Source organism: Melospiza melodia, chromosome 6, assembly GCF_035770615.1.
Source record: "Melospiza melodia melodia isolate bMelMel2 chromosome 6, bMelMel2.pri, whole genome shotgun sequence".
Lineage (NCBI taxonomy): Eukaryota > Metazoa > Chordata > Aves > Passeriformes > Passerellidae > Melospiza > Melospiza melodia.
The window spans coordinates 27,499,143-27,525,407 of record NC_086199.1 but is presented as its reverse complement, the minus strand read 5'-3'; the positions used below and the strand labels follow the sequence as shown (position 1 = coordinate 27,525,407).

Here is a 26,265-nt window from a genome sequence, read left to right as displayed (position 1 = left end):
TTTTTTCCTTCTTAAATATGTTATCACAGAGGTGTTACTGCCATTGCTGATGGACTTGGCCAGCAGCAGGTCCATCCTGGAGCTGACTGGCACTGGCTCTGCAGGACACGGGGAAACTTCTGGCAGTTTCTCACAGAAGCCACCCCTGTAGCCATCCCCAGCCCCCAAAACCTGGCATACTGAAAACCCCATACATACTGAAGCAAAACACGTCAGCAGAGCAATCATTGAGGCCATCAACATTTTTCTTGCTTTTGTCAGACTCCAGTACTAAGCTTTTGTCGTGGAATTCCTATATTAGCATATAATGTTTTTCTAAAGAGATTAATTGTTACAAATCAACAAAGTTGCAAACAGACACTCTGGATCTTGGAGCTGGGATCTTCATTCATATGTAATTCAAAGGTATTTGTGCTGCACAGGTCAATTACACCCTCAGGGTACACCAGTGTTTTCATGTGGGAGTGGACTTGTATTTTTGTCTTGTCTGGGTCTGATGAAAACAAAATGTTTGCAGGGTGCACTGAAGGATGATTCACCATTGCCTGAGAAGACAAAATTAGCATCTTGATTGTCACAGTTAAACAAAAATGTCTTAAAAAAACATGCATATTTAAAAATCCAACAACTCATTTTTGTAAGGGCAGATTCCTTTTCAGATTTGTCCTTGTATCTGTAAAAAATTCTGAATGATATTCAGGGCATTATTATGAAAGGAAAAGAAAATGTGATTGGCTGGATATTAGGTGAAAGGGAATTTAGAATCAACTCTGAATGATGGTCAGCCCTTAATGACAATTCAGGGGTATGTTTCCAAATGCTTCCATGCTTTCCAAAATCTGGGTCTTTTTCTGACATTTTCATTGAAGAGCAACATAAGCCCTAGACTATTAAGAAAGAAAAACTAGTACTAATCACTTCTTAAGTAAGGCTGTCCATAAGATTTTAGCAGAAGTAATATGCTGAAAACAGACAGAAAACTTTCAATTAAAAAAAAAATTACCATCTAACATGCACTTTAAAATGATTTTAAGGTTTGGATTTTGTTTGATTTCTGTGTCCACTGACTGCTCCCTCATCTGAGTTTTCTTGGATTGCTTAAGGTAAACTGTTTCGCTGCACTCCTGTTCAATTATTACTGGACAAATAAGCTGGCTACAGTCTATCCAACTGAAAAACTTTGCTTCAGCAGATTTCACCTAAGTTTGCTCAATTCTGCTTATTTATAAAACCTCTAATATTTCCACAAAAAATTAAACTGAAAATATCAGCCCTTAAAGGAACAACCCCTGTCCACCTTTAAAATAAATATTTATATAAATGCTCAAAGAAAATGTTTTCTATTCTACTTTACCTTTATAAGTAAGATTCTTGCCTGAGGTGGATTAGGAATTTCATAAGCAAGGCTACGTATCTCACAAATTATGTTAAATATTTGTATGCTCAAACAAACATCTCAAGAAACATTAACCTATTTTAAAGGTTTAAGAAACACTGGAAGGCATCAGCATTCAGAGAACTAAGTGGCAGTAAAATTTCAAAACATTTTCCCAACTAACTATTTTCCCTAAAGCTACTTACTATGCAAAAATGGATACAATTTTCTTTTGGAATATTTTATAAGTGTCTGAATCAAAAGCATTTCATCAGCATCACCAATAATCTATTCTACAAGATGCTTTCTGCAAGGCAAGTATTAGCTGATATTTAAATACAGCTTTCAAACATAAAACACATCATGAACTATTGAAGTAAAACAGCACATTCACATCTACAGTCTAGAGTTTCATCGTTTGGATTGGGAGAAATGGAAGTGTTTCTGACACAGGATGAAAAAGGAAAAACTTTGTACATTTTTTTAACTGAATTTAACAATCTCAACAAACTAGCAAATAAAAAATCAGAGATATATAAACTATAGCTGGTCATCACACATGGAAAGATAATTTTAAATTGCTTTGTGAACTTCAGAAGAAAATAATAAGTCCATGATTTAAATATATATCTATATATAAATTTTAAGGCAACCTGGACATCTTTCTTTTAAAAACAATTAAAGAATAAGGACTTTATTAGTTATTATGTTAATTTTATTATTATATAACCATATATAAATCGAGTATAACATGCTGCCATCATGCATACATCCTAAAAACTTTATAAGCTGTGACATGACCACTAAGCATCTCCATATGTGGCTCGGAGTTTTAGACAGCTTACCATACTTCAGATGTTGAGAGGATGCACTGCTTGTCAGAGTTTTACATAAAATATAGAATCATTATATTAAAAAAAAGAGAAGTTCATAAAACCCAGGAGAACACTCAGATACATTCAAATGTTAATATTTCCCTTAGAGGTCTTTCTCCCTTATGGGTAGGACTACCTGATTTCTGACCGAGAAAATTGACAATAATAACAATAATAACTATAATAACAATAATTTTCATAAGTCTGCAGAACTTAACAGCTGAACCAAATGAAACATTCTGTATTTGGAATCATACAGGATACATGTTTGTATACAGCAAATATATTCTGTAATATATAGCAGAAATAGTGTTATATATTACAAAAGATGGAGGTAGTATAATAATAACGACCTTTATTCGGTACACCATTACTTGAGACAGATATACCCAGAATGTGGCAGACTGGGATCAAACTCTCAAAAGACATCATTTCCATTGGCATCATTATCATTTCCATTGGCAGTGTGACAATTCCTTATATATATTAAAATAGTTAGCAAGCCAGACAGGGTACGGACAAGAATGATATTCTACATTTCTTGAAAATGTGCATTTGAATCCATGAAGGAGAATGGAAGCTGTTCTGGATAGCAGGTAGGTCATCGGTTATTGAATAAAATGGGACACACACCATACTGCAGTACATTTAGGAAAATCAAGATAATAAGTTAAATTTTCTTTCTCTTTTTTAATGAAGAAAATAATTACCTATAATTGTCTTTTTGTGCCTTTCACACTGTTTCACATCCATAGACATCCTTCTTTTCTTTTCAGAAGTACAGACTGGAAGGATTAACAGCTGTTTAACAATGCAAGACTTGGCCAACACACAGAAGTAGATAAACCCCAGATACACAAACGCAGGAGGCAAACGAGACTGACAAAGACCAAACCTCTGAAAAGCCATTGAAGGAAACATTCCGTCCCATAGAGATTAAGCTGGAACTTCCTAACTGATGAGGGGGGAAGACAGTCACATATTTGTCAGGAAAGAACAAAGTCATTATGGTATTTTAGGGTACAAAAGGCGTTATGGGATGTTTAGGGGAACGGGTGTGATGAAGGTACATTATAGGTGAAGAAGCACAGGAAAACAGAGAGGTAGCGGGGCAATGGGGCCAGTTGTGTGAAAACAAGCTGCAGGTCCCCACGCCTGCCTAACCAACTCCAGATTCCAGATAAACTCTCTGTTCCGTCTCTGTGTGCAGCTAGAGAACTTCCAGCCAGGGCAAGTGATCTGGGATCTAGCCTGGGGATCTGCAGAGACTCCGGGCTCAACAGCCAAGTTACCGGGGGAATAAAGGTGCGGACCAGGTATAGGAGAGACCAGCCTGGGGCGGGCGGGGATGAGCGGAGAGCCGCTCCCGGTGGTGCGCAGGGGTGGGTGTGGAGCTGACACCGCTCAGCACTCCCAGCGTATGGACCTCGGCACTGCAGCATTCCAGCTCTGCTGGACAGGGGAGTAGCACTCGCCAAATACAAAAGCCGCTGGAATGAGCTCCCTTGTGACGCGGTGCAACACCAGTGGCGTTGCAATGGAAAAGCATCAGCCCAAACATCAAATGCACAACTTTACTGAGAAACTCCGTTTCATTGCAGCTATGGGGAAAAAAGGGTCAGCACGGCCTGACACGGTGGCAGTTTAGGCCCCTTGAGAACAAGCTGCAGAAGACAGAATTTTTTTTTTTTTTTAATATTTCTTTTAAAAACTGCAACTTATTGTTTCCTCAGGTGAATGGTCACAGGAGGCTCGCCCGCTGTTCCGGGGCCGCGGGGCGGGGCGGTGGGCGGGCCGGGCCGCGCTTCCGGCGGGGGGCGGATGTTGGGGTTTGAATCGGCCGTCGGTTGGCGCGCGGTGCTGCGGCCCGGCCCGGTTCGGTCGGGTCCGAGCGGTGAGTGCCGCCCTCGGGCTCCGGGGCAGGGAGGCGGGAGCCCCTTCCTTCGCCGTGCGGGGAGCGCCGTGCGGCAGCCTCCTAGCCGGTGCTGCTTGGCTCCCGCCGCTCGGAGCGGCCGGAGCTCCGGCAGAACTACGCAAACATGCTCCCTCTTGCCTCCGCGCTAGCGGGACACGGGCGGCGGCGCGGGGGGATGCGGAGTGCGGCACGGGAGGGGAGCGGCGCACGGACCTGCCGTGGCCCTTGTGCCGGGCGGCTGAGCCCTGCGAGGCGCGGGGGGAGCGCGGCCGCCTGAACCCCGGCTCCTGGGGGCGGGATGGGACGTGCCGGGAGCGCTGCCCGCCCGCCCGGGGCCGGGCGCCGAGGGACGGGACTTTCCCGGGACGCGGCTCTGCGGAGTGAGCGCGGGGGGACCTGGAGGTCTCACTGCGTGGAAATTCGGGGTGCACGGGTGGGTGCGGGAGATGTCCTTTGTTCCTGTGCTGGGGAAAACGTGTGCGTGATACCGTGCCTCTTGGGGCTTGCTTTGTTTTTCTTTTTCAGTCTTTAATTAAAAGACTTGAAACGCGTTACGCTATGGAGCAGTAAAAAAAATCACAGAATGTAGCAAAATCTGAACACCCACTCTGAGGACTTTTCTAGCCTGTTTAGGCAAAGTAGATACGTTTTATTTACACCGGTTTTCAAGACACTGGGCTATAATGGGGTCGTTCCTGCCTTGCAAGCAGACGGATGCGGACTTGCTTTGTTCCCTTGAAAAGCCCCAGAGGATTTATGCAGGGGGCCTAAATGGGTGATCTGCTTATCTTTTAACTTGTAAATTCGAACTTTGGGTTCACTTACCCGAAAGAATTTGAGAAAAGTAGAGGGAATTGGGGGTGGTGTAGCGTTTTCTTTTTCCTATTTTCCTGGAGCCAAGGAAAGGTATGAAGGTGATTTTCTTGCTTTCAGCCGCGTATGTCCACCTGTAGGGCTTTCTACCAAAAATAATCTTGGCTTGCGTGGCCGTGTGTAGGCAGTTTCTGTATTGTATCACCGCAGGAGCGGGAGAACGGTGAAACTGACAGTGACCATCCTGGGGAAATCCTGAAGAAGGGGAATGTGTGTGAGCTCTGGGGGTCTTTTGCTCCCTCTGTACCTGATTAAGTATAGTTATTCCTCCTTATTTAGAAAAAGGGAAGTGTGTTTCTGGGAAATGAGTGGTCACTTATTTAATCTGACTATCAGTGTGGTGTGTCTTTAGGAATGTTTTAATCTAGTTTAGTAGTGGTGCTTTTTGGTTTGTTTTCCTTTTAGACCGTTTTGTGGTCCTTTGTGCAACTACTCCGGTTCTCAGTGGCATAGAGCACTTGCCTGTGCCTGACACTTCTGCCTCCGTTGCTTTTTCTTTCTGAATATGCTTCCTTCCCTAGATCTCCAGTAAAATTGCTCCAGTGCTTTATTTGCAATAGTTTGAATTAACCTAAAGTTTGTTCTTGAGGCTGATATCTGGTAGTCCTCAAACCTGTAAATACCGGACCGCCGATAGTTGACAGTCTGTCAGGCTTCTGGTTTGACCCTTGATTTGTGACTGGCTGCTTCCCTGTAGCAAGACGGAGTTGTCCGCCTGCCGGAGTTCCAGCCTGGAGATGCAGGCCATCACCCTTGGCCTGCAGAACTTAAGTAATGCTTTCTTCAGCTTCCTAAGGGAAGGCAAGTCAAAGATCTACAGATGTGTTCCTGGAAGAGTGCTGAGAAAGAATAATCATTTTGATGCTGTGGTGAAGAAACTAGGGATTATTTGGTTTGGGTTGATTTTTTTTAGGATAAGGGTCCATGGTGTGGCACACAGTAAAGGGCAGCTCACGTTGCAAGTTAGATCTGTTTCTAAATAAATTACTTTCTACTTCAGAATGTAAAATACACTGTCCTACATAGTGTAAATTCCCTTGTATGCATGTCCCAGTTTTGAGTTCCTCACCTTTTTAGTTTGTGGGGTTTTTTTTTCCTTTGGCTTTTTTTTGGATCAGGATTTCTCTGATCCAGGATCCTGCATTTTCTCCAAACAATGGAGACTATAGTCATAGTCACATCGCTACCCAGTTATTTTTTTGTTTTCAAGTTCTTTGTATTAGTACAACCTTTATTTGAGCAGAAGTCAGAGCTGTTTCTTAGGTTATCTGTGAACCATTATTTCTGTTGCTTAAAATAAGTAAGAACTCTTCTGTACAAATAAGTTTGTAGATAACTAGCTGTTGCATTGGACTTTTTCTCTTCTGAAAATAAAATGTATTTTGTTTGTTAGTTTGGGGAAATAGGTAAAAGTTGCTGTATCTGTCATGGTCTAAGATGTTTTTTCTGGACAATTGCATCCTGCTTGCTGAACCTCTGTCTCTCACAATAAAAATTATGATATTCTTTTATCATAATACCACTTTTGGTTTATGGAGTTTATACCCTTCCTTTGCAGTTTTGAATAAACATAAAAGAGCTGTATAATGTTCATTTATGCACTGGATGTATTTAATACCTTGTTTCTTTTGCATGACGGCCAGAAGAACTCAGGATGAGCAAAACGAATAATTTTGATGTTCAAAGCACAAAAAGTGAGTAAAGCTTTTATAAAATAATTTCAGAAATACTTAATCTGCATATATATTGTTAGTCATGACTTATTTTATTCATGCTCAAAGAGTAGGTGAGTTTCCAATAATAAAATTACTGTGTCCAATTTGAGGCTCTTCAGTACAAGACAGACAAGGAGCTACTGGAGAGTGTCCAGCAGAGGACAGAGATGATTTGGGGTCTGGAGCATCTCTCTCATGAGGAGAGACTGTGGGAGTTGGACCTGTTTAGTGTGGGGAAGAGAAGGCAGAGGGAATCTCATTAACACATATAAATATCTCAGAGGCAGGTGCCAAGAGGGTGGTGCCAGACTTTTCAGTGGTGCCCAGACAGGATGAGGGGCAATGGTCATGAACCAAAACACAATAGCTTCCCCCTCAACATGTGGAAGGGTGGCAGAGCACTGGAACAGGCTGCCCACTGAGGTCATGGACTCCTTCTCTGGAGACATCCAAAACCCACCTGCACAAAGTCCTGTGTTACCTGCTCTCGGTGGCCCTGCCTAGGGTTGGACCAGATGATCTCCAGAGGTCGCTTCCAACCCTGACCATTATGTGAAATTGTATTAGAACCACCACTTGTCTAAGGAAATGAAAAAGAAATAACTTGAAACTTCTTTAGGTTTGTTTGCTGTAATTAGACTATTTTAAAATAGTGTTTTCTGCAGATGTTTCAAGGAAGTAACCTTGTGAATTTAGCAGCCAAGTCACACAGAGCTGTGTTTGAGATGTACCATTCAGCACTTTCTTAGGCTGAAGCTGTAGCCCTGTTACTACTGTGACTGTTCTGAATCTTAGAATATTGTAAATGTCTTTTATACATCTACTGGGAATTAAAGGGAAGCTATTAAAACTCCATGGAACTATGATAGTGGGCTAGAAGCTTTGGTAAGTGGGAAGTCCTCAAGGTTTTAGTTAAATGCAGTTTTGTCTCAAATTGTTAAATGTTTTAAAAAACTGTGGTAGCAACTAGATGACATTTCACATGCACCTGGACATTGTTGGCCATTTGACAATTCTCTTTGGGTGTTTGGGGAAGAATATTTCAATTGGGAGCACAGTCTGCTTGTGAATTTAGCTTGGCTGATAGACCACTACTGAATCAGCAGGCTGGTGAAGTATTTTCTTGCTAGTCACTAGAGGAGGAACAAATAGTACATTCTTCTGTATCTATTATAAAATTCAACAATCAGGAAAGGGATGTCTACTGTCCTTTATCCAGTAATCTACTTGAAGATGCATGTGATTGAAAGAGGTGGAAGCTACTGCTCTGCAGCTGATCCATAGCAATTCCAGTTCTTGGAATTCACTGTGCTTATAAACATGATTTTATATTTTAGTCTGTGTTCTCTGTGGACGGACAGACGACTGCACTGAAAAGTATGGAGAAAAAAGGACCTATGTGGAGTACAATCTCACTGTTCATTATTACTGTTTGGTAAGTGTATGGTAATGATATTTGGGTTTTCTGTTTTATCTGAAAAAAAGGTGCAACAAGTATTTAATACTAATAACTTGTCATGTTTTTGTAATAATTTTGTTGTCGCAAAGCTTGAAATGTGAGCTTTAACTCATAGCATTGAAAGCTTGTACTAGTCAGGTGTAGCAGATGAAATAAGTAAATCCCAGCAAGCCTCTATTCAAAGCTAAATTCTGTTCATGGTCCATTTAAAGGAATTCATTAATTCTCCTAACCTAGCATAGCAAATAGCAATGAAGGTACATGTTAAGACAAAAGGAACAGTTTGCTCTTACATATTGCCTCCTATAAGAAAAATGTAGTTTCAAAATTTGAAATGTGAAAATTCCACCCAGTGTGGAAAGTACAGAAAAGTTTTTTTTTCATTTCTCAATATTTCTTGCTGGCTGTGAGCTGTTCTCTGACATTACACAGAACATTGTAACACTCAAGTCCTAATTTTCAGTGAAGTTATACATAACCTGTTGATCATATCAGTATAGTTTCACTAAATAGTACAAGTGTATAATTTCAACAAAGCTATGGATATAACTTGAAGCTTTTGTTATCACCCTTGACATTTTCCAAGTTTCATATTCCTAAAGGTATACTTAAGTTTCCTCTCAAAGTCTAAATTTTTACAGGTCTTTAGAATAACATTACTGCTTAACAAAAAAAAAATCTTTTGTTTGTTAATAAACATAATTTGAATTGTTCTCCCCAATTTTAAAATGAGTGTCGAGTATCAGAAGTAATGTAGGGGGTATGTTTTCTCAACAAATTCTTTAAAGAGCGTTGACTGTAGATGACTTAATAGTTTGGATACTGAATCCTTTAAAAACTAAGGAGAGTGGAGGTTTTCTGACGTTAGATAAAGATAGAGAAATTTGATTTCAAATAAATTATAAGTCGCTCTAAGGAAATAGAGGCCATTATACCATGTTAGTGGTAATTTTGTCTCCTATATAGGGCCATATCAAATGATAAGGAAAAATCCTATCCTGATAAACAGGTAGGAAAAGGCATGCATGCAATACTGAGCTTTAGGAGTTAAAAGTTATTTTAACTGCAGGAAGCTCAGTGTAGTATCTTTAACATTTTCTTGTGTCTACTTCTTTTAAAAATGTGCAAAGCCCTGTGATTTTACTTAAATACAGTGTATGTTATATAAGAAAAGAGTTCTACAAAAAGGCACATTAGTGACAGTTTAATTATTCTTTGCCAAATGTCTCACAGTTGGAAAAATATATTTAATTGGTTTGGGTATGTAATCTTACATTTACTTGAGTACAATATTGATAAAACTAGTTTAAATGGTACTACGTTGAAATTATAAAATGAGACTGTAAAGAATATAAATGGCATCAAGTTGTGAAACTCTTCAGTTATTTGAAGACTGTAATGTTGCTGCCTAACTTTAAATTATCATCAGGCTCTTCTGATTTGCCTAGTTAGTTGATTCTGTGTTTATTTAAATCTCCTCTAAAGAGAATTACTTTTCCTCTTAGGTGACACTTCAGTACAGTTACTTCCTACTGTGCTTCATTATCTTCACAGCACAATTGTCATTCATATTAACTAAGCTAATTTAATTTTACTTCCTCTGAAGATTTATATGCTGAAAGTAATTGTTTGACAATTATCTGAATAGTCTGTATACTTCAAAAAGGAAGGCAAAATACACTATCGCTGGCCCTACAGTATTATACAATTACTCTGATGTTATGTAATACTTATTTTCATTTTACTGGTTATTGTCATGTCAGAAAAAAATGTGTTTTATATCAGAGTTTTAATCATTAAAATGTTTCCATGTGAGCTTTTTAGACTAAACTTCTCTCTTACTTGATAAGCACAGTGTATGTAATTTTAAATCTTTAGATTAGGTGGATATTTTGAAATACTTAATTTGTTTTTGTAGTTAATGTCAAGTGGCATTTGGCAGAGGGGTGAAGAAGATGAAGGTGTAGATGGATTTTTGATCACAGATATTAGGAAAGAAGTAAAAAGAGCTGCAAAACTGGTAAGAATTATGTCTTTGGTATTTACCAGGGGAAAAAGGTAACTTTTAAGTGCTCTTAGTACTGCCTGTGGGGTTTGTTTTCTTCCTCCAATGGACAATGTGCTGAACCCATTCGAGCACCTGAACTCTACGTTTAAGTAACAAGTCTGTTGGATTTGTGGAAGCCTCAAGGAAAAAAAACCCTGCAGAAATTGTAATGATCCACCCTTAAGGGAGAAGGAAGTGCCTAAGATTTTGCTCATTGGGCAAAAGGAGTGACAAAAGTCAGAGGGTCCACTAGAGGTCAGAAAGTTTTATTAGTCATGTACACACTTGGCCTGGGCTTTGTGGGGGTACCTTTTTGGGGATAGGTTTCTCCACCCTTAAGGTGGATTTCTTGCCCTCTATGTAAATTAGTTATCATGAGCAGTCTGTTGTTTCAGGCCTTTCTGGTAGTGGGTTGGAGGGCTTTGGGGTCTAAATCCTACCCCATAGTCCATGCCCACTTCTGCTCCACATTCCTGTGCTTGCACTGTGCTGTGGTTCTTTCTCACAGACAAGTGAATCTCTGCCAGGCCCTCTGCTACAGTCAAATCTTCTTTCTCACGGTGTGTTCTTGGTTGTCACCAGCAGTTTGTGTGTGTTACTGCCAGCAGCTCCTCTGTGGTTGTCAGTGTTTGAGACATGCACATTAGCCCCATGTCTTCTGGGAATCCAGCTCTAAGGGTGTCACTTTGGTCCACTGTTTGTAGGGTCACAAGAGGGCTTTAGTGGCAGTAATTTTCCATCCTGGCTGCAATTTGAGTTGATAACTTTCTCTAAAGCTTCAGTAACGAAAATACTATTCCACTTGGTTGTTATTCAGGCAAGAAAACAGTTTTCCAAGGCTGTTTGTTATAAAACAGGAGCTCATTAGATACCTGTTAGTTCCTGGGAGCAGACAGTGGTTCTGATGAGCCTCAAGAGAGGCTTAGTCCAGTGCAGGTGGTTCAGGCTGAGGCCTAGTGAAGGTTTCTGAGATCAGTGTGGCCTGGGTGCTCCATTACAATTCACCCCACAACTGAAGTCAGCTTCCCTGGGCCTCTAGAGTTTGCAACTGGTGTTATTCCTTGGGCAAGTTCCAGATAAATAAGAGTGAATTAAACTTTCATAATACCTCATGACATTGTGCTGAGCTTGAAGCTGACAGTAAATAATTTACAGATTCCTATATATAAGCATATATATGTGTATGCCTATTATAGCTATATAAACTATAGGTACTGGTAAAGTAACTTGTATGTTATCTTACATGTCACAGGACAATATGCATATTAACCAGTACATTAAGTCTGGGAAATAACTGCATGTGTTTACTCTTTGTAACAGAGCTATACCACATTAGTCTTGTCACAGTTTTAATCTATTAGCTACTATTCTTTTTTAGACTTTTTGTAACTTTTCTATTGGTTTAATTCCTATAATTTTACTTGTATTTAAAGTGTTGATATTCTCTTTCCATAACAAATTATTTCTAGAAATGTAATATCTGTAAGAAAAAGGGAGCTTCAATTGGATGTGTAGCTCCTAAATGCAAACGAAGTTACCATTTTCCTTGTGGGATACAAAGGGAATGCATTTTCCAGTTTATGGAAGACTTCAGGTGAGTTTTGAGACTTCGTTGTTTTTCTATTTTCAATTTATTATATTTATACAGGAGGTGACTTGGGTTTCTTTCATGGGTTGTTATTGGATAGGCTGATAGTTGCAAATGACATCAGATTATCTAGGAATCAAATACCTGATTTGTGGTAGACATGAAAGTCAAACAGTTACATTGTGCACCTACTATTTATAAACTCAATTCTCAACACTTTGAAATACATGACTTTATGCTTATACAAGTAGTTAAGTTGTTTACAAAACTGAGCAGTAAATTCTGAGCTCTGAAATAAACTGCATAATGGTCAATTTGGGTTTTTGTTTGCCTGTCTCCTGTGCCTTTGTTGAAATGGCAGAGCTTTGGATACCTGTATCTCACAACACAGTATCTGCCATTTTGTTGTGTTTCCAAGTTTATCAGAGAGGGACTGCAGGGGAAATGGGCTTAATATCAAATGTCAAAAAAATGATTTGTTTTCTTTTACTGTCATCTGTCTAGCATCTTGGCTGTAGTCAAAATGCTCTTGAGTGCATTATCCTTGTTGTGAGCTGAGTTTGTAGGGTGGATGGATTGAAGTCTGGCAGGCAGTTAACACAAAACAACTTGCATTACCTCAAGTACGTGTAAAGATAAGGCATTTTCAGAAAGGTTTTTTCTAGAGCTGCATTTCTTGGATGTCATGGTATGGAATATCCCTTAGGTCAGTAGGGATTAGCCATCCCAGCTGTCTCACCTCCCAGTTCCTTGTGTGTCCCTACCGTGCTCACTGGTGGGGAAGGGTGAGAAAGAGAAAAAGTCTGAACTCTGTTCAAGATCTGCTGGGCAATAGCTAAAACATCACTGTGTTATCAACACTGATTTCCTCACAAATCCAAAACATCACCATACAAGTTACTATTAAGAAATTTAACTCTAGCCTAGCAAAAACCAGTATGTCTGCATTTTTAGCTTGTTGCATAGCACTTACTCATGAAAAATTGATGATTGAATTAATTTTGATGTCTTTAAATTTTATGAAGAAGGGTTCTTAAAATGTAGTTTTGTTAACAGAACCATAAATTACTCTTTTTAGATCTTACTGTTGGGAACATAGACCAGTCCAAGAGTTTATGGATAAAGAACCTAGAGGAGCTTCACAGTGCACAATATGTCTGGATTTGGTTGAACATCTTCCAGTGTACACTGTATTGAAAAGTCCTTGCTGTAAAAATGCTTGGTTTCATCGAGAATGCTTGCAGGTAATACAGGTTCTCCCTTTCAGTCCTTTTGCACCCATGGAGATCACATTTCTGTTTAAAAATAATGGAACAATTGCTTACTGGTAAGTGTAGGTAGTAGGTATGAAGTATACTAGGTTTGAAGAGCAGTGCTAAAATTGCTTTATGCACACAAAAGGATTTTGAGCTTTTAATGCTATTAATTTTTCTCTCCCTGTGGCCCCTCCATGTTTCTGCATGTGTGATACATATTTCATGCCTTTGCTACTTTTAGGAACTGAAGTTCAGCAAATTTCTTGCAAGTCATTATGTGCAGAATCTGAGTGCTAAAAATGTAATTTATACATCATCAGTTCTCTTTGGCTAAATCCAAGACTACAAAAAATTACAACTTTCTTTTTGTAAACTTACACTGGATCTGGAGAGGTTACTTACACTGACTGAAAAGAATGGTGCTTTTGATTATGAATCTTATTCTGGCATATGAGCTCTTTCCTTAAAGGAAGAGAAAATTCTTGCCATTTGCTTTAATGTCAAGTCACATCATAATTGTACCAGCTTTAACACCCATGTCAGGATGGTATCCATGAATGTAATGTGTCTGAATATTAAGACATAATTTATTGTCATATTAAGGATGGTAGTAATTCAATAATTGGTCTGGTTTCTTTGTTGTGTTTTTTGTTTTTTTTTCTTGGCACAGTATCAAGCTTTGAGTGCTGGGATATTTTTCTTTAGGTGCACAGTGTGTAATAACAAGGATAAATTTCAAAAAGAAATGTTGAGAATGGGCATACACATTCCAGAAAGGTAAGTAATTTTGTTAATGACTACTCTTGTATGAAAACTTTGATAAGCTGATATGAACATTTATTTTATTCTACAGAACTTCAGCTATTAATATGTGAAATGTTGGTTCTACCTTCAGTTGTAGAATTTTTCAGTTTGGTAAGGAGTAGCCTGTTTCCTTTTAGATATGCATAAAAATAGGCAAAGGTGAAATTGGTTATATCAAACACAAAACAGAAAGCTCTGAAAAGTCACTTTTAATGCCATGATTCAGCTTAAATTCTAAACCCAATTGGAAGATAAAAGCACTTCTTAAATACAATTTTTCCTTAATGTAGAGATTGCTAAGAAGTGTATCTTCTGTGTTCAAGTTTAATTATCTGAATTTCTGTCAAGACAGAATTGTAATTGGCGGATTACTCAGCCATACAGCTCCTGTCTTCTGCCAAGGGATTGCAAAGGTTATGTTAGTATAATATCTGCTTCCAAAATTCCATGCTGGTTTTCCTGTTTCTGTCACCTTAAGAGGCTCAAAATATGACAGAAAGCGATCAGAATGATGCTTCTTTGTTAGAAGTATCATCACTTAATAACTATTAGTCTTCAGAGAGCACCATCAATTCCCTCTTGAGACAGAAGCTTAAGATTCTGGAGAGGAGGAGGAGTCAAAATAATTTATGAACTTCACCATATTGGCCTGGAACATTCTGAGTTACCATTCATGAAATCAGTTTCACTTGTAACTCATGTAGGTTGCCTAAACAAATATCCTTGTTTTCTGTGAGAGAAAAAAGGGATAGAGACAGAGCAAATGTCCTGTGTCACTGAAGTCATATGACAAATAATAAATACTTAAAATCAAAGTAAATTTATGCAAGAAAAAGTCCATCTATGTGTTTTATAGTATTATTTTAGTTACTAGAGTTTCCTCCCCCCCTTCCCCCTCTCAGTTACCTAGAACATGACATGATTGAAATACATTCATATGTTTATTGCATATATTTTTTTCTAAATACAGAGAAACCCATTAAAACAATCAGAAATAGAGTTCTGATGTCCATCTTCTGCCTTGTTTGCAGGGATGCATCTTGGGAACTTGAAGAAAATGCATATCAAGACTTACTGCATTGTTATCAACACTGTGATGTTAAAAGGTGTCTCTGCAAGAAAGGAAGAGACTATAATGAACCTGATAGGTATGATACTTTAGCAGGAACGTATAACTTGGGTTAGAATAGGTTTTTTGACTTATTTTTCATTGTTGTTGTTTATAATTTTCATGTACATAAATGTTTGGGTATTTTTTGGCATCACATTGTAATGTCAAGCCAACGCACTGTCTAGATAGTGTTTTTGTTTTACTCAATATAATCATATTTCAGTACTAAATTTCTCTAACTTCATATGGTTATAAAAGCCATTAAAACCAAATTAAAGGGATTATCAGTTACTTTGTCCTCATTTTTTACAGGCTGAAGTAGAATTTGTGCATCAACACAGCATGTACCTAAATTAATTTTGTGTATGTATCATTCAGAGTTTAATTCAGCAATTTATTAAGTGTTAAAATACTTATAGCCTTTACAAGAAGTTATTGTTAAAGTAGTAGACTTAGGTCGTCAGTAGTTTGAATGTTTCCCTAGAGAGTTCTCCTTTAAATGAATTACTGTTTGGAAAAGCTGACTGGTGGATACCATAAAACACAGAGGAGTTTGCTGACTAGCAGGATGAGAAGATAGTGCCTGCAATCTGTTGACTTCAGAACAGAGGAGTACTAATAGCCTCACTCAGTGCAAGCTGTTGGAACATGAGTAGCTTTTTTTTTCTTGTTGCAGCCAGTTATGAGTATATCTTATGTGAAGAAAGTCTCCTTGATTAGAATCAGTTCTGCCAGACTGATAAAATTATGCTTTATTGGTTTAGTGTCAGGATTGCACTTACAATTAGTCTTTGTTTTTACTAGCCTCATTCTTCTGTCTAATTCTAAATGCCAAAGTTTTTCCTTTTAGTAAATGGGAAATTCAGCGTTGCCAGTACTGCGGTTCTCGTGGGACTCATTTGGCCTGTTCATCTCTGAAGTCGTGGGAGCAAAACTGGGAGTGCATGGAATGCAGAAGTATCTTTGCAAAATCAGGTGAAGTTGTGGATGTGACAGTGATCTCTTAAATGATAACTTCAGGTTATATAAGCATACTTTGCAACTAGAAAATTCATTAAATTAATATAATGTAATCCTACAGGGAAGTATAGCAAACGGAAAAAGCGTGCTTCATCTGCCTCTACAAATTCAAATGGAACACCTTGTTTGCTGGACGAGCCACCCCCAAAGTCCCCTCGGCAGTCATCTGGATCTCCACGCAGTTTTCTACTCCAGTGTGTAGTTTCATGTTTTCTCACAAAAATTGATCATTGCCATAAGATAATACTTAAACATGAGGAAATAATGGCTTATTCCATAGGAGGAACTTACATTAAATTGCAAATCAAATAAAATTAGAATAAAAAATTTAGTGATTGAAGCTTTCTGAGTAAGCCATGAACTCTGTAAGTTTGCTATAGTTATTTGGATTTGGTGGCATGTAAACCATTTTTTAGTGATAGAGATAGATCCTTGTTAAAGGAATTTTAACAATTTAGTGGTAACTTCAGAATATACAAATGGCAATAAGCTTTAAGTTTGCTTATTGGAATTTTTTCCATTTTAATAGTGTTCTAGAAGTCTGACTTAAAGACAAATGTTCATAATAATATTTTGCTCTGCTGTTTTCAAGTTTGTAAAAACTGATATTTTTAGTTTTTGCTTACTGTGTCAGTCAGCGCTTTCATCTGATGTATGAGATGCAACTAAAAACACATCCTAATTAGTCCACGGTGTAATAAAATACAGAATCATTCTTTTCAAAATTGTAGTTCAGGCACTGGTGGACTTCATGGAAATGGAGATACAAATGAGAGTCAGTACTGATTTAGGGGGAAACTATACTGCTACCTTGAAATAGGAAGTGTTCATACATTCTTCAGTTGTATCTTCTTAAAATACTGTTTTGACTTCTAGATCGCCAAAGATGATGTGCCAGAACTTGTCACCTTGCTCACACCTAGAGCAGCCAGCATCCAACAGAGTGACAGTGTCCCCATCTCCAGTGATGTCAAACTGGAACTGGTCCCTGAGGCACAAGTATTTCTTCTATTTTTCTTATTTTGAAGAGTAATCTAGCACATGGCTTTTTACTGTATTTCCTACAGACTGTGTGTGTGTGATTTTGTGTATATACAGTATCTACATGTGTCTGTGTGTATATACAGTATCCATATATATTTCTCTGTGTGAATCTATACAGTATACAAAAATATTTGTGTGTGTGTGTATATGCATATAGTCAGTCAAAAATGAGATGAGTTTACACTTCAAATCAGAAGTCATAGCTTGAGAAAGGCTTCTGCTGTTTCTGCTAGAGGGGTGTGAGGGGAAAAGATTGAAACCTACGAAGAGTTTTTAGGTTAGATGGTAAGGGGGTCAAAACCCAGAAATGCATTTTTGTCCTTACTGATGTATGGCTAAACATTCTTTAGAAAATAGGGAATAAAAAGAATCCTAATTACTTTCTTCTAATTAGACAGGTCCTAAATTTTTAATGTTTTTGTATTTGTACCATATGAATACTTTGTGCCTGTACTAAAGTCAGTGCTAAAACAACATGTTTTAATATGGAATATTCAGTTTGAGGACGTAAAATTCATTATCTTCTTGTGAGTAGTTAATTTATGGATTCTATCTTATGTGCTAAAAATTCTGATGAGCGAATAAGGTATTTCTAGTAAATACAGTATTTGAGATAGTTTTGGTTGGAAGCTCATAAAGAAAACATCTTGGTTTTTTTAATGAGAATTTTCTTCCCACTCAAATATACTTTTTTATTATAGTGATGATTGTTCTAATTTGGTTTCAAAACATCTGTAAGGCAAAATTTTAAACTTCAATTTCTTACTTGTTTCACTCTGTTTAAATGTCAACTCATGTGATGATGGTTTGGTACTGTGTAGGAGTCACTGAATTAAGAAAATCACTATTTGATTTATGCCAGGGTAATTATTTCTACCTCTTTTTTCAGTTCTTAGAGGTATTCTAAAACTTGTCACTATAAGATTATATATTTTAAAATATATACTAAATGTTTTATTGATATAACTCAGGCAATACCTAAATGTGCCACAGTGTTTAAAAAAGTGTTCTTAATATCCTATTTAACTATTTTTAGTGTAACTGTTGTTAATTACGAATCATAGATTTAATCTGAGAATACATGCAATTTTTTTGTAGGTATTTAAGTCAGCAAAGAAAGGAAGTCTGTAATATACTGAAGGAGTTAAAGTTACAAGTTCAAACAAAAACAACAAGACTTAACATCAATGCAGAAAATATTTGGAGTAGTGCTTTAAAAGGATTTAGACAGCGCATCTTCAGTCCTACAAACACTATTGAAGTAAATTTCTCAAACTGCAAAAATAGATCGAAGAGAAATACTACTTCTGCATCAAAACACCATTTCTTCCAAGTATTAATGCTTCACCTTCAGAATTCATCATTGTTTGAGGGCTCTTTTGGAAAGAACTTGTCCCTTGATTTTCAAGGTAATTAGTTGCTTTGTTCAAAAGCAAATTGAGAAGTATATAGCTTAAAATATTTTTTAATCTTCAGCCAATATGAGTGTCAGTTCACAAGTATAGTCCTGAATTTTTTCAGGGATTGATTTTTTTATTTTTTCAATTCTAAAGAGGGACGGTGTGTGGATTTGTCATTTTAAAAATTTGGGTTGGTTGGAAAAGTCGACTACAGCCATGGACAAACAACATATAACTAGACTTGGAACTTTTTAGTTAGTGTATTTGTTTTCTTTAATTTAATTCCTTTCTTTCTGACTCGCTTTCTCTGCTAATTATTTTCCTTTCCTCAAATTTCTGGAGCATTATTTCTCATGGTGTGCTTCCAAAAGACCCCAAGTTAGCTTCTTTGAGTTCTTACGCTTCAGAATTAAATATGAGTTTGGTGTAAAGTGGAAGTTATATCTCCCAATCCTGGATAGTGGCTGAAGAGCTGGTGCAAAAGAATGTGGTACTCCTATATAAAAATAGAGTCTTATAGTTTGAACTGTCACAAGATGGCAAAAGTCATTAAGAAAAACAGTACTATGACATTTTCTATTAAAAAATGATGAAAAATAATTTCTACGCATCTAAATAATCATACTTTTTTATTTGCAGCTTTAAAAGAAAATCTTTATTTTGAAGCTGGTAAAATGATCGCCGTTTCTCTGGTTCATGGTGGTCCACCTCCTGGTTTCTTTTCCAAAACACTGTTCAAATGTCTTGTCTATGGTCCAGAGAATGTGAAGCCAGTTTTGGAAGATGTTGCTGATGTTGATGTAGCACAAACAATAAAAACGGTAATATGCAATAAGTTTCTTTTTATTTATTGCTCAAGACTATATTTGGAGATAGAGAAGGACTTACTGAATATAAATTTTGTTGAAATTCAAAGGTATATTTTTCACATATATGTTTACACACATGTAGTAAACAAGTGCCTAACTTATGTTTTTATGCAGATAAAATTTGCAAATAGTCTGTCCAGCCTACAGTCTACACTACAAGACTGCTGTGAATTCCTCACTGCTGCTGGCTGTTTAAGACCTGTAACAGCTTTGTGTGATAAGAACATGCTGGTGAATGACATACTGATCTATCATGTAATCAAGAGAATTACTTTGCCCCTAGAAAGGTTTGTTTTGCTTGAGTTTTCGAACTTCTTGGTTCTTCTCCTCACTGCAGCTCTAAATAATATGTTACTAAAACTAACTCTCAGGTATTCTTACCTACTTACTCTGTTTAAACCACTGAAGTGTACTGTAATTTTCAGTTGATTAAGTAGCAGCTGTTAACTAAGTAGTTAAACTGAAAAACTTTTTTCTCTACATATCTGCTCTGACTTCTCCTTGGTCACATTGCATTCCCTTTTCAACCTTATGAAGAAGGCAGATTCACAATTTTTAAGCTACAGCATGACAAAGACCTTTGCACTCTACAATTTCTCTAGCTTATGTTCAATTCTAATTCAGAATTGCTCCAATGTAGAGTCTTTGTTTTAGAAATTTTTAACATATGTTTAGAATTCAAATGAGTTTTCTAGAGTTCTAATTAGGGAGTTTGTGTGTGCTATTAGGAGTGCAACACTGTCAACAAGTGTAAGTTGGTCTGCTTAGAATATAAGCATTGCATTGATGTTTCTGTGAGGTAGTGATGACCTCATGAGCTGGAAAAGTTGCAGCTCTTGACTGTTCTTTGATTGGTCTCTGGCCTTTCTTCCAATTCGCATTCTTCATCTGCTCAGTAAAAATTTACTGGATGCTAATTTTTCCAACAAGCATAGCCTGATTTAAATTTCACATATAGTATTACCTCTGACAAATTTGATTACTCTGTCTCAAAGAGCTATGAAAACTGATTCTTAATATGAGGATTTTTTTAAACAAAGGTCAGAAGAATTTAGTCCTTCAGTTCAAGGCCCTCTGGCATGTTTGAACAGTCTAGATCATATTTTAAAATTAGTGAGTTAAAAAGTAAAACATAATTAGTGCATTTAAACAAATGCACTAATTCAAACACTTAAATATTAAGTTAACTCGAAACACCATTAGGTAGTGGAGTTTTGAGCATTTGAGAGATGGGCTTAAGGTGGGCATAAGAGAGTAGAACAAGAAATTACTTGTCACTATAAAGGACTGAGAGTAACTAAAGAGTTGGTTATTTTAGCTGTTAAATGTTCTATGCCAGTGGGCACCACTGAATAGAGCCTGTCTCTGACCTCCTATCTCTTCAGATATTTCTACGTGTTGAGATTGCACCTGAACCTTCTCTAGGCTGAAGAGTCCCAGCTCTCTGAGCCTCTCCTCAAAGGGTTATGCTGTAGTCCCTTAATCTTCCTAGTCACCCTTTGCCAGAACCTGGCACTGCACACAGCGCTTAAAGTGTGGCCTTACTGCTGCTAAGCAGAGGAAAAAGATCACCTCCCTTGAGCTGCTGGCAACACAGTTCCAGTACAGCCCAGGATGCTCTGTCTGCATTTGCCACAGGCAGAAATAACAGCATATAAGCACATGCAAACTTGCAAAAGCCAAGCAAAGGCTGTCTTTTAAGAGAACTTATTTTGTCTATGGACAAGGAATTTAACTGTTTTCCAAAGAGCTATTTGTAAGAAAGAGGATTGCTATGTTTTCTTACTAAAGTTAAAAGCACGCCTTGTACATACAGTCAAGTACCAGGAAGTAAGGTTAATTTCTACATATCACTGGTATTTCTTTCATCTCCCCAAAAAGCTCTACAGAAACATTTAGATTGTTAAAATCAGAGTTAAATGCATTTCCCAAGATAAAATGGGAGTGCTATGTAACCTTCTTGACAAGATTTATTATACCCCATCTTGCAGCTTTATAAAATGCAGAGTTCTGATGCATGGTCACTCTTTTTCTATCTAGTTTTAGGCAGGGTTTGAAAACGCTTGGTGTTCTGGAGAAAATGCAAATGCACCCAGGTGTGTTCTCTAGCATATTCTGCTATAGACCTGAAAGACTTTCAGCGGAAACTGTCTACAATCTCTTTACAATCCATTCCTCATCAGATGTAAATAAAGTTGAAGGTGCTGATTTTTGGATGGGCTATTTGCAAGATGTGGAAAGTAAGTTTTGGTTTGGTTTCATTTTTTGGGGGTTTTTCTTTGTTTTTTTTAAATGAAAGAGTCCTCCCCTTCCCTGTCCAGGTTATTTAGTTGCTGCTGGTATACATACAGAATTTGATTTTTAGATTTCAGTGATGTAAATAAATCAAGGTTTTTTAGTCACTATCAGTTCCTAATTGTTCCTTCTTCCCCCTTTTTCTTACTAATTAGAATTTCTCAAACTGTTGCCCAGACCTTTAGAGTGGTAAATATCTGAAAGATTGTCTCTAGGATTCCTGTGAATTAAAATATGAAAATCCAACACACAACCTAAGTGATACTGAAAAATCCTTTATTAGATAAATTGTCTGAAGTCTTAAAGACCTCTGTTTCCTATCTTTTGCTTGCAGAAGAGATTTTTTATTCACTTAAGGTTTTTCAGAACTAATTGAAGTGGGATTTTCTTGATAAACTTTTTCTTAGGTAGCTATATAACTGCATTTTCAGTATATTGATTTGATTTCAGATGGGGGTTTTTTCCTCTTAACACTTAACATGTGGGGTAATGGCTTATGTGTAATAGACAATCAGTGATAAAACGTAATCCTTTTCTTTTAGGTGGTGACTCTGTAGTGACATTGGAGGATATTCTGCTCTTTGTAACAGGCTCCTCTTATATACCAGCCATTGGTTTTGATCCTGAACCTACTATTAAATTTTTACATATCAGGTATCCCAATGGAAACAGACGTCTTAATTGCTTAGAGCTTCCTAGAACAAAGACGTATCAGCAGTTCAAAAATAAAATGGAGCTCACCATCAGAAACACACTAAGAGTTGAAAGGGACTAAGTATTTTTGCTATTAAACTGAACATTGGAAACTTGAGTTTTCTGCAGGAACATCTTCTTTCAGTTTGCTACTGTATTTTTGGACGTGCTTTTAGTATTTTCTGACCTTTCCTCCAAAATTATGCTAAAAGTTGTTATGAGATGGAAAACAATTTTCAAATTAAAAAAAGCCTTTATCTCCTGAATAGTTTTCTTCTTGAAGTTCACCTTCAGAGTCCTGCATCTCTTGCAGAAGTAGTTTAAATGTCAGCTTTTGCTGTAGACAGGTATGAAAAACACACTCTGTAACAGGTAAGTACGTGGATTGTATCAAATACTTAGGTAACTTATTTGTCAAAAACAAACCAAGTACATTTTGAAGATAATTGCTGTAGAGCATTGTCTTGCATAAAACCGTGATGCAGTTCTTCAGTTCTATATATAGTTTTTCAGTAATTGTTTTGTATTGATTCATTATGTTCTTATGGTTCATAAAAACCTAGGAAAATTAAAATAATTGTAGTTTTATGGTCATTGTGGCTAATGCACTGAAGATCTGGAGAAAACAGCTAAAATAATACAGTGTAAGAACAAAATTTGATTGAACTTGTGTCTCTGTTTTTAAACAAGATCTTTGACATTTGCACATTTCTGCATTCTGCTGTCATACATTAATTTTTAATTACTCATAGGGCCAAAATAGTAAAAACCAGAATGAAATCTTGAACATGCAGCAATACCTGGTCTTTCAAAGTGAAATTTAGGAGTTAGACTTAATGTTTTAAAGTATGAAAGAACAAAAGTTTGTTGCTCATTAGAGCATATAAACTTGTCCTCCATTTAAGTATTTTCATTCGACCATGCACTAAAACTCTTTGTTAAACTAAAGGCAGTCTACCATCAAGTTTGTCTGGGCCTGATTCTTTTCTAGCTTTTATTCTAAATTCTTCCAGTTCAGTCATAGGCACATTCTGAGCACTGTATAAAATATATTTCAGTGCTGCAGGAATTTGTGCAAATGGCTGGGCCATTAAGCTGTAAAATATAAGTCGTGAAATTCCTATACAGCAATACTTTAATGTGACTAATGCTAAAACTATGACATTGAAAGGACCTTTAAATACATTATTTTTAAATGTATGCTGCTCTCTGTTTTGAAATTATACTATTTCCCTCTGTTTTGACTGCCTGTGCTATACGTCCTTAACATAAACTGTGCTATACATGTAATATAGATATATATGTATCTGTATGTGTCTATGTGTATGCACATTATTCAAAATACTGGAAAATAATTATATACTTTTTTATTAATATAGCTTGATTTGAATTGAAAATATAAGGAGGATTGCTTTACATTTGAATTCTTTGGCAAGGAAGTACATCCACAGTAATTATAAATGGATAGGTGCTTCTGAAAAAATAATAGAAAGTCTAAGAAAATCATTGCAAGTCTTAGATCAGACATTTTTCATTACTAATGCTTAAAACAATCTAATCTCATCAGTCTTATCATTTGGCCAAAAGCATATTCAAGTCTCCTTTAAAAGAAACATCATCCCTTGGAGAATGTAATTTGGCTTGTTTATATACTAAGCATTTTCTCAGTGTCTTCTCCAATAATATTCTGTGTTTCTGATCTTTGCATAATTTTTGACTCTCATTATGTCAATAAATTCTTTGTGTTCTTAGCCTTTCCAATGGTCTGTTTACCATTACAGGGAGAGTGATTTGGCACAAATTTGTTTACATAATAAAGATTCATGTTGTATGTTTGTATTTTTCAAATATAATGACTTTCCTGCAAATACCATATCATACTTTAAAAATGAGCGCAGTATTTGTTTATCTTGCCTAGCTAATGATGAATATGTTCTCTAATGTTATTCTTCCTTCTCTGATGTTATTCTTCCATATGAGAAGTACAGATTTTACAAAAGTAGCAAGCAGAATGTGAGTAATTTTAAAGGACGAGGACTTTTGGTACCTGCAGTGGCAAGAGAAATTGTTCAGAACCTGGAACTAAATAAACAGCGTTTTAAAACCTTCAATGGGGAAAGAAATAATGAAACTATATGAACATAAGGCTTCAAAACATACCTGAGATTACAAAAATAGAGTTCACACCTCTTATTGCTTATAACTTTTGAACTCAGGGGTTAAAAGTCTTTTATATAAAGGCAGAACTAACCTATATGCCAGATGTAAAAAGTGTCAACTTTAAAACGATCTGCTGTACAATCCTGTATCCAAACCCTGAATTGGTAAAATCAGTAAAAACATAGTATGTAATACTGCCTGAAAGGGTTTTTCTTGCACTGATTTTGTTCCCATTGTCTGATACTGACATGTACCCGTTCAGGACAAGTTGTCTTTCCCTTTTTTATCTATTTGATCAGCTCTATCTAGACACTCCAATATAATACTTCATATATTCAAGTGGTATTCCTGAATGCTGCTATGGAAAGGAATTTCCTCATTTTCAGCATTTATATAGACCAGTCATAAATTTATTTGAACTGTTCATTAGAATTCCATTGAATAAGCTAACTTCCAAACACAGAATTGTATCCCTTGTCTTGACATTGTACAAACAATTTATAAGGACCCTAGGTTTTTTATTGTTGTAGCAGATCACTGAAGTGCAATATTATGGGGTAGTTTTCATTTTACATAAGCATAGCCTAAGGCACACCTTGAAATTAGGGAGGCTACTTACTTTCAGTATTTCTGTAACACAGGGAGAATAATTGTGTATGCATCAATGTATAAAATATATTATAGACACTGTTTCTTTTATAAGATTTGTCAGCACCATGAAAGAACTATTGCAGTCCTTTTTGTGTTTGGCCAAAGAACTTCACCCCACAGTTTCTGCATCAAACCCTTAGTTTCCATCTGGAATTAGCACATCAAATAAGCTATTTGTTTTCTAGAGTGATAATTTTCTACTAAACGGTAATGTATTAGTGGGTTTAGTATGGTCTCCTTAATAATGTAGATAAAATAAAAAACCACCATCAAGTATTTTAGCTCTATGTTTGAAAAACCAAGGAATAAGAAATCTGTGACTTGCTTTTTTGCCCATTCAGAGGATGCTTACCAGAAAAAGCTGTTAGGTTTTTTAATTGAATGAAGAGTGAAATATAGCTCAAAGGAGAAAAAATTTCTTCATACTACAAGTCTAAACCATTGTGGGCTGCACCTTTGATTATTTTCATTACAATGTTATGTCCTGGAATTTGAAAACATGAGAATTTTTTAATTAATTCACACTCACATTCTGTATATGAAAAAAAATCTAATTTAAACAGAATTGCAACATAGAAGCTTACAAAATATGCCTTTCAAGTATATTTTGAATCTGTTTTATATGGTAAAACATTTTAAAGCTCAAACTTTTCTGTTTCTTACCTGAGGGAATATCTAATAGGAAACAAGAAAAATAAAAATGCAAAAACTTTGACGTGTCAAATCATATGTATACAGAAAATAATTTTCAAAATGTTAATGTTTGTAAAAAATCTATAACCAACCCTCTGATTTTTGTATTACATAAACGATGTTATTTTTAAAGTTATGGTATTGAGAATGTTATGCAATACACTGTAATTTTGTAAATTTTTTTAGCTCTAACTTGAACTCTGCAGAATCAGTGCCTAAACTCTGTTGCATCTTCAAGCGATGTTTTGTAGCATCAGTGTTGAATAATCACTAATTGTGGGAAATATCTTGTATATGTCCAAAGTGCAATAAAAGGTTAAATATGTAGCTTCCGTGTTTTTATTTTGTTGATTTCTGGACTTTAGCTCTAGAAGTGTCATCACTATTTTACTATTTTCTATAGTTTCATTTGTGTACTTGTA

General features: G+C 36.6%; 1 protein-coding gene across 2 annotated transcripts; it reads left to right on the top strand.

The window, feature by feature from the left end:
- The first annotated feature begins 4,070 nt into the window (after positions 1-4,070).
- On the top strand, positions 4,071-26,170 carry G2E3 (G2/M-phase specific E3 ubiquitin protein ligase). Of its 2 annotated transcripts, none has more exons than XM_063160445.1 (16): positions 4,071-4,144; positions 6,682-6,732; positions 8,091-8,188; positions 10,131-10,232; positions 11,729-11,853; positions 12,926-13,091; positions 13,774-13,880; positions 14,939-15,055; positions 15,869-15,993; positions 16,100-16,232; positions 16,915-17,037; positions 18,181-18,491; positions 19,122-19,303; positions 19,466-19,638; positions 21,392-21,591; positions 22,189-26,170. In XM_063160445.1, exons 1-16 carry the CDS (start codon positions 4,072-4,074, stop codon positions 22,419-22,421), a joined length of 2,319 nt encoding a protein of 772 aa, XP_063016515.1. In that variant the 5' UTR covers position 4,071; the 3' UTR covers positions 22,422-26,170. The 2 variants fall into 2 exon arrangements, with proteins under 2 accessions (XP_063016515.1, XP_063016516.1); XM_063160446.1 differs by having other exon boundaries at positions 4,080-4,144; positions 6,685-6,732.
- Positions 26,171-26,265: the final 95 nt, after the last annotated feature.